Here is an 8808-nt window from a genome sequence, read left to right on the forward strand (position 1 = left end):
GCAGGATATGAAAAAAAGAAGTGGGTAAAACAAAGTATTAAGAGGAAAAGAGAAATGTTTGATTATATTCATGAATGCAGGCTTTTATTTTTGCCTTTTCAGTGATTAAAACACACAAAAAAAGCACATGACATCACGAGATCCAGAGCCAATAAAAATCAAATCAATTCTTCCTCAATTTTATTTATTTATTTATTTTTGGAGTTATCTGACTAACAGACAGCAGAACCCCCGCCGGTTGAGGTAATGACAGGAAGGATAAAGATAAAATAGTACAACCAACACAAAGAACCGTTTTAAGACACAATGACGTCAGCTGGCGGAACTGGCGTCTCTTTCAGACGGCCAGTGTCGAGTTCCAGCGTTTGTCTCCACAGCCGTTGAGTCCCAGTAGGAAACTTTGTAAAAATTAGTCTGAAATAAACACCTGTTTCAGGTGTGTGTGTGGGGGGGGGGGGGGGGCTCAGACGGGCCGTTCAGAAGGGACCAAAACATTCCACATAGTTCCAGCGGATCAAGAGCAGCGTACAACTTACTTTGAGAATGTTGTGGCTGTTTGTTCAAGAAGGGCACTCGGAGGGCGCAGACCTCCGGGGGGGATCTATTTCCTGGGAAATTAATGAAAATGTCTGGCCATGTTCCACCCTTCCACCACGATTAGTGAGAATCAGCCTGTTAGTTTTAGAATAATCCTGTTGACAGACAGACAAATGAAACCCTGACCTCCTCAGGGAGCCTGATTGTTGGGTGTGCGATGTCCTTCAGCACACCGGTGTCTAAACAACACCCAAAAAAAAAAAACGGAGTGTTTTTTACATGTCGACATGAAGCAATAAAGCTTGATGCCTCGTCGCGACTGCAGGCGAATGTGACTCAGCTCTAATCAGAGCTTTCATTCTGTGCACACTGTAACTTCTGTGTCTGAGATCAGATTTAGGGGGCAGCGTGGCTCAGAGGTACAGCGTCCGTCTAGCAACCGAAGGGTCGCTGGTTCAATCCTCGCTTTCCCCGGTGTCCATGTTCAAGTGTCCTTGAGCAAGATACTGAACCCCTGATTGCTCCTGATGGCCCTGTGGTGGACTGGTGACCCTTCCAGGGTGAACCCCGCCTCTCTCCCAGTGTCTGCTGGGATTGGCTCCACCCCCCCTCCCACAACCCTCAACGGGTAAGCAGTATAGAAAGTGGATGGATGGAGATCAGATTTATTGTGGCCTTAAGGAGGAATTGACACAAGACAAATCTTGTTTGAGTGTCCAGAGCGTCTAGTGTGGATGAATCGGATTCTAATCGGATTTCAAACCACTTCCGAATGCAGTTTGGATCAGATTTCATGTGGTCATTGGCCGTCCAGGTTGTCTGAAAACAATCCGGATATGCCAAAAATCTGATTTGCAGTCCAAACAAGACCCGAGACAGCGGAGCAGTTCTTCACTCCCCGAACCGATAAGCCTGATATATTAGAGGGGGAGAATTCCTCATAGCTGAGATTGGACCCAAGAACATGTCTGGCTCCAACCTTGAGAATCTTTAGATGTGCAGCCTGAATGTTTGGCCCTCATCAGTCCAACTAGCTCAGCGTTAATTAACCAGCAAATAACGAGGTCTTAGAAATCCTGTATTGCAGCATCGTACGCAGAGTTCCTGGAGAAACACAGAGAGAGGCTGGACTTGAAAATGTCAACTTCAGTCTGGTGAGCACAAAATTATACAAATACTATTAAGCGAAGCGAAGAAAACCCTTTGAACCCACAGAAATGAGTTTAAGTCTGGTTATTACCGTAATTACCATGTAGATCAAGTCTATATTTCTTCCACTGGTGGTGTTTCTCCATCACAACAATGCTATTTAACATTGAACCCTGTTAAACTGAGTTTATGGAATGAACTTCAGTCACAGTTGAGCCGCCACAGCCGGTGTGCCATCTATTAGTCATGAGCTCAGCGCCCGGGAGATCACCAGGTCATTAAGCCTCGCCTGGAACCACAAACACATATGCATTCGGTTCGCTGAGGAGGCCTTAATGGTTCTGCAGGCGGTTTGGGAACCACAGGTGAGCCGATAAGCTGGTCACAAACACATTCAGCACCAAGGGTTATTATATTAAACTTATGACCCCGGGCCTTCTGTTGCACGCTAGAACCTGGGTGTAATTCTACCATGACTTGCTGAGGGCAGCATCTTTTGAATGATGAAGCTTCCTTTCTTTTCTTTTTTTTCCCCTCCATGATCGCAGTAGTGGATGCAGTACTCAGGCTGAAGGTCAACTCAGTGCAGACTGTCGTCTCATAGGAGGCAAACTAGCTGTTGAATCCGCTGATCTAACATTCAAGTCACTTATAACAACTGAGGAAGATGTTTATATTGGATGTGTCATGCTGTGATAGTCCCCCGTGAGACGTGGGCCCCCATCCCACTCGTACCAGCACTGCCATCTAGTGGCTGCGAGTAGAACCGAGCAAAATACACAGCTGCTCCCCTGTGGTGTGTTTTAGTGACGAACTACAAGAATCTTCATTTGTTTTATACGTCACTGCGGGGAAAGCGTCTCCAAAGTGCTTCACAATAAAGCAGCTTACATGATACAACACCTGGGAGATTTAATGACTTCAGGAGCAACACACACCGCACAAGACAGTGGGCCGAAAAAGGGCCGAGGTGCAAGCCTGAGTCAAATATGACTGCAACTATATACTTTATTTCCGACATGGCTACGTACAAGTGGAAGGACCCAAAATTAGCAGCGGCTACATGCTCCTAATCTAGAATGGCTGGTAAAATATTAACTATTTGACTGCTGGAAGAAGAAGAAGAAAAAAAAAAAAAGGAAAGTCACTTTTCCACCCTGGCAGTGAACGCACCATAAAGGCTCTTGTGTGTCTGTTCATTCACATTCAACATTAATTCTTTTTTTTCTTTTTTTTTTTTTTACCAAAAAAGAAACCCTGCTGTCGTCCTCAAACTGCTGATATTTGCATCTTAATTTTATTTTTTTCCCCTGAGATCAACAGGTGCGCTTGAGCGTCCGACTCTGATGAAGACCCTCTGACCCCGGAGCTACGAGGTCAGCAGCGGGTCACTCATTACCATACCGGAGAGCCGCTGGGCGTAGCTGGGAGTTCCACACTAATCACTTTGCCTCGACTTGCAAAATCTTCTGAAAACCATTACGGCCGCGTTTGATAACATTCTCAAGTTTCCTCCCCAACCCTCCGCACGCAGTCTGTGTTAGCAGATTAACAACTCACCAATTAATTAACACAATTACCTCCGCGCGTGCCAATCTGCGTCTTATCAACCTTTGTCAGGCTTTAAACTGTAAATTAATTAATACCCTCTCTCTTGTCATTTCTTAATTACTTCAGTTCCTGCAGGAGTTGGGTGAAATGCCTGTGTCAGCGGCTCTGTTTTGTGTTATTATGACTTTGCTGTGAGCTCATTGGTTCATTCGACCCGGGTATGAAAACACGGAGCTCTCGTGGCGATGAGAGGTGAGGAGACGGTGACATGATCTGAGGAGTGGCTCTCCCGATGGGTGTGTGATTTCAAGAGGAGCTCCTTAATCTTCTTGTTTTGCTGCTGAAGGTGACACTCGGCTTGGCGCCGGATGTCGCCACAAACAGTCGATTGCAGACGGTCTGATCTTATTTGTGTTTGAAAATGGAAGGGAATGAGACGGCGGGCGGGTTCAGGGGAGCGATCACAGAGACAGCAGCAGCGGTTTAAACCAGGACTTTATTATTCACCGTCTTCAAGGTGGAGTTCAAGGTGGTGGATGGGATCGCCGGCCGATCACTGCCGACACAGACAGGAGAACATGAGTCAAGCAGTGGGAAATGAAAGAAACGCGGGGACGTGACATCGCCCCTCTCCACTCCTTCTAACGCCAAAGCCCAGGCCTGCTGGTGTCACCTGGGTTCGCTACCTCATGTCGCTCATCAACAAACGCTGCAGTAACACAACCACGTTCACGCTGTGCTCAGGATTTTTCAGGAACAGACAAAAACAGAAATACTAGACTCTACCATGTGTTCCTGCCATCGTGACCTTTGACCTTCAGAACCCTTTTCAGGTCACCGCTGAGTTTCAGGGGCTTTCCTGGGATATTGCACACAGTGACCTTGCCACTTGACCTTTGACCACCAAAGACTTCCTTAAGTAACAGTTACAATAAAAGCAAAGGAGGCGCAGACAGCGGAGACGTACGTCTGAGATGAGAATTGCTCCTCTCAAAAGATTAGTTTGAAACAATTTTCTTTGTCGAAAGAAACTCCCTGCGGTCTGCCACACCTCCACAAACGGGAGCAATAGAGGGGTGTCGCCCTCCTCGGTCGCCCCAAGGCCCTGGAGAGGGAGCGTGAGGATGGAGGTCCTAGAGTAAAACACCTTGCTGGTAAGCTGACCTACCTGCTGGTACTTGGAACAGCAATAGAAGCGCACGTCATTGAGGCTGGAGTCATCCAGACCGTACTGGTATTCCTCCATCTTGGTCTCGATGCCACAGATCCCTCCATCACCACATTTCTGGCTCCAGTGGCCGTACTCGCCCCAGTCCATGCCGGGCCCCTCCAGCACCGGGTTGCTGCTGCAGCGGAACTTGATGTTGTTAACGGCCGTGTCATCGCCAAAGAGTCCCTGATGGGGTTCCACGCGGAGCTGGAAGGAGCTGAGAACGCCACTGGGGCAGTACTGAGGCTGGGACCAGTCGCCGAAGCTGGACGGGAGAGCGGGAACACGGCACATCAGGAAGATAAATCAGGAAGAGAGCCAACACGTGGGTGCACACATCACTTCAACATCAGAGCAGCTCATTTGCAATCCTGGCAGAACCTTGGTTTTCATTCCCCCTCTGAACGCGGTGGGGAACTGCCAGTTCACCACTTCCTCCCGCTTTCAAAAACAAAAAAACCTCCCTCTCTTATCTGCCCCACAAAGTCCAGCCAGGCGAGTCCCTCCGAGATCCAGGATCTCAGTCACAGGACAGATCTGAAGACAGCAACAGACCCCTGCATGTCTCAGTAGATCAATAAAAAACATTTTAGCGCAAGTGGCAAAGATGCTCAAAGAGGTTCAAGGAAAGTGTGTCTATTGATACGTCTGTCATCGATTCGCGCCGCTGAGCCCTGCCAAACCAAAATAACTGTAATTGTGTCAGAACAGCAGGGTCATATTGAACACAACACTCTTGAAAAAAAAAAAAGAAAAGAAAAAAACCCAAACGATGCACACAGGTCAATGTCCACCAATAAAATGCCAACACTTTCAACTTCCTGTTGTTCCTTACTGGCCAGTGTGGGACTCAACGGAGTAGAGGAAGCTTCGGTTCCCATCTTTGGCACAGATGAGGCGGATCCCGTTCAGAGCGGTGTCATCTGACCCGTGCTGGTTGGGCTCCACCTGAAAAAACACACAAGATTTCCCAGAACGAAGAAAGAACTGTGCTCACGCCTGACAGGAATGTTTACTAATGTACCTGATGGTGACAAGATGCCGAGAGCTATTCAGGAACCACTCCACCTTTCGGGAGGAAGACAGTCTACGGGCACAAATGATGGCGCGCTAAAGCCGGGAAGTTGAGGTTGTCAAAGTTCAAACAGGCTACAAATTTTTTTTTTTTAAAAACTTCAGTCAATGAGATACAGTTTGTCACATCTGAGGCAGGTTTAACTGTTGTTTTATAGAATGCACTGGACTTGACTCACTGGAGCTGAGGAGGGAGGCCTTGTGTTTGGTTAGCAGGAATACGGTTGACTTCGTGTGAGATGAATTACTAATGTGAGGAAAACCCCAAGTCCTCATTCTGGGTGAATTAGTAAATCAAGAGAGGCTCTCGAAACGGTGCAGCTCATGTTTTCCCCCGGATGGCATTAATTCCAGCAAAATTAGGACGTTCGTCGTCTGACAATTACAGCTTGAGGGAATATCTCTGACTCTGACACAGAATGAGGCCTGGGACTCTGCAGTTATTATAGAAAGAAGGACAGACAACCACCAAAAAAAAACAACCAAAAAAAAAAGAGTTTTATGATGTTGTTTTAGGTCAAACTTGATGTGAAAAGCATCTCAGCAAGAAAGCTTTAAAAAAAACCCACTCTAGTTTAAAGTCTTTTAACTCAACAACGACCATCCGAGGACACGGATTCACAGATGAGTCGCTGCACTTCATCAACTCTAGAAGTTAATTAAAGAGATACTGGGGAGGGTGGAAGCTCCCTCTCACCTGATTCATGCTCGTGTTTCTTACCTTAACTATTAACTATTGAGGCTTTTTTAATCATTGCAGAAACTGTTTTGGTTTTTGTTGCTGTTGTTGTTTTGTTTTGGTTTCCAGAAATCGTCTTTCCAACCCACTTTAGGGAACCTCAGACTCATAAATCCTGCACTTGGAGAAAAAAGGCGTCTTGAATTCTCCTCCAAGCTTGTGTGGTTCATCCTTGGGAACAGACGCAGTTTTCTCCTCAAAGTCTTAACGCTGGTAACGACAGTGAGTTGAAGCAGAGAGCACTTCTTTGTGGCTAAAATTACCGTTTCGCCAGTTCACCTGACTGCCTGCACGCCATTTTGGTAGAAGCAGTCACACGCGCCGGCTGCTACAGTCTCAGAACGTCGACTTCCTTCTTGACATTTTGACTCTTTTTTTTTCCCTCAAAGTCCACGATGAATCTCTCGTGGGCGGCCCTGGACTCCTCGCGCCGCAGCGTGACATCTGCATCGACGCCAAGAGTAAAAAAACTCAACTGCCTGCTTCTCTTAAGGAAATATTAGCTTCAACACTGTGAGGGTCATGGAGGTTTTTTAAAAAATTATTATTATTTTTTGAAGTATCTGGAATGATTGAGAGGAGTCTTTACCCTGACACTGAATCCAACAGCGAAGAACTTGTCTGGACACAACTCAGGCCAGGTCCAGTTTCCAAACAGTTCCCCGTTGTTGACGGTCAGCACCGACTGGTACTGCCTGTCAGCGAAGGCCACGCCAGCTCTTTGCAAGAAGGTTTTCTCCCCACACGACCCGCACACCAACACAGCCAGGACGGGGACCAGAACAGCGAGCAGACCTGCCATCTTGACGGCCAACTAACACAGATTCAACCTGGGCGCTATTATATAGCTTCCCGTTTGATGAATCATTTACAAGGTGGCCCGGCAGCCTGGGAACGAACAGCCGGTGCTGGAAGGAGATGTTCTTCTCAGCGACGTTCTGGGGCGACGGGACTCTGTTGTGCTGGCAGCTCCCGGGGGAGACGCACGCTCAGAACAAGACCTCGTCCTCGTCCAGCTTGTGTCTCCCGATCAGCTCAATCTCACACCGCTACTTGTTTTTTTCTCTTAGCTCTTCACCTCAGCGGAAGCGGCTCTCCTCTTGTCTCAGCCCAACCCTCATTCAAGGTCACGGCCCTGCCGCTGGTTCTCATGTCAGTAACAATCATCTGTGCGCCTGAGAGTGAAAACACATCAGGAGCTCGTCATGAATCCGGTTCACGTCTATGAGAAGAGGGGCGGAGTGTCTCAGACCCCTGCGACGCAACTTTTTTTTCTGATTCATTCAGATTTGATCCAGTTGGGCTGAAAACACCTGGATAGAAGCTGTCTGATGCTAGCACAGCTGGCTACCTCTGGTTAGCCCTCCGCCGACTCAGATGTGTCTCAGCAAGTGTCTCTTGCACATGCTCAGTCTGTGCCCCCCATACACGTGAGCCCACTGGGCCTGAATGAAAGAGACGTGCGTTTATATGAAAATATGACGCATCACCAGAGCCGCCGCGTGTTTCTAAGCGCTCCCGTATGACGTGACGTGTCACCCAGAGACCACGGGACTCTTTTAGAGGATAAATCTTCCACGTTAAGCTGATACCTTGAAGCAGTGTGGCCCTTTTTTTTTTTTTTTTGAATGATCATGTGTCAGTTGAGCCCTTGGTTGACAAATATGATGGAGGAGGAGCTCTGTGGAGTCAGCGTGCCAGCACCATGATAAAACAACAGCATGTCACCTTCCCACGGTCCACTTTATCTCCTCGCTGTAGCTCAGGCGCAGCTGACGGCGTTTTGTTTGGTTTGGGGTTTTTTTTAAACTTTGAGAGCTGGAGGTTTTTTGGTTTTTTTGAGGAAAGCAGGGGAGCCGCAATTATGTTGTAACACAATTCAATTCTACTTCAGCGTAAAGAAATCCTTCCACAGACGACCCAAACACAACGCCAACAGATGGAAGCGTTTTGTCCTCGTCTGTCTGGGAGGAGGAAGTCAAACCTGACGCATGAAAAGAAAACGGTTCCAGAACCTGATGATGTGCTTCACATCATCACCTGACAGCACCAGTTTTCACTTCTGCTTCAGCTGTGCAGGGGAAACGCGTGACAGAGTCATCAAGGTTAGCATCCACCCAGCCAAAACTCAAAAAACACAGTGAAACACGGAGAAACGCTTCACGCTTACTCGACCTCTTATGCCCCGAGGGTTCTGGAGGTCGCCTAGAAAGACAAACCCCCAAATAAATCAGGAACAGCTCGGGGACTATCAGGTCCACACGTGCGAGAGTCCTCTCCAACTGTCGCTGCTCCCGTTGGTGATGAAGCAGCGGACGAGTGTCGGTCTTCATCATAGATAAGATGGTTGCTACCACAATGACAGCAACGATCAAACTCCTCTGGATCCATTCAGTATCACCTCGACAAGAACTGGAACACGCATGACAGAAATACCACCAAGTACTGCATAGACTCCACGAGGATTTTTGTGGCTGACGCTCCATTTGGCACGCTAGGAAACCCAAAATGTTTCTAGCTTTGAAACTGATACAGTTTTTCTGGACCC

The 8808-nt window shown here is 47.6% G+C and overlaps 1 protein-coding gene across 1 annotated transcript; it reads right to left on the minus strand.

The window, feature by feature from the left end:
- Positions 1–1623: 1623 nt before the first annotated feature.
- On the minus strand, positions 1624–7160 carry LOC147252895 (vitelline membrane outer layer protein 1 homolog). Its single transcript, XM_086217075.1, has 5 exons — positions 6850–7160; positions 5283–5395; positions 4406–4712; positions 3745–3793; positions 1624–1641 (listed from the first exon to the last, which is right to left on the minus strand). Exons 1-4 carry the CDS (start codon positions 7060–7062, stop codon positions 3791–3793), a joined length of 636 nt encoding a protein of 211 aa, XP_086073201.1. The 5' UTR covers positions 7063–7160; the 3' UTR covers positions 1624–1641; positions 3745–3790.
- Positions 7161–8808: the final 1648 nt, after the last annotated feature.

The sequence above is a fragment of the Aulostomus chinensis genome, chromosome 11 (genome assembly GCF_037954235.1).
Source record: "Aulostomus chinensis isolate RoL2024-O1b breed Wild chromosome 11, RoL_Achi_v1.0, whole genome shotgun sequence".
NCBI classification, from domain to species: domain Eukaryota; kingdom Metazoa; phylum Chordata; class Actinopteri; order Syngnathiformes; family Aulostomidae; genus Aulostomus; species Aulostomus chinensis.

Bases quoted from the DNA above. Each gene is read 5' to 3' on its own strand.
- LOC147252895 (XM_086217075.1), bottom strand. From the start codon at position 7,062: ATGGCAGGTCTGCTCGCTGTTCTGGTCCCCGTCCTGGCTGTGTTGGTG. The intron at 5,396-6,849 runs GTAAAGACTCCT...GTGTTTTTTCAG, and splicing joins CTGTTGGATTCAGTGTCAGG to GTGGAGCCCAACCAGCACGG. The intron at 4,713-5,282 runs GTAAGGAACAAC...TCTCCCGTCCAG, and splicing joins GTTGAGTCCCACACTGGCCA to CTTCGGCGACTGGTCCCAGC.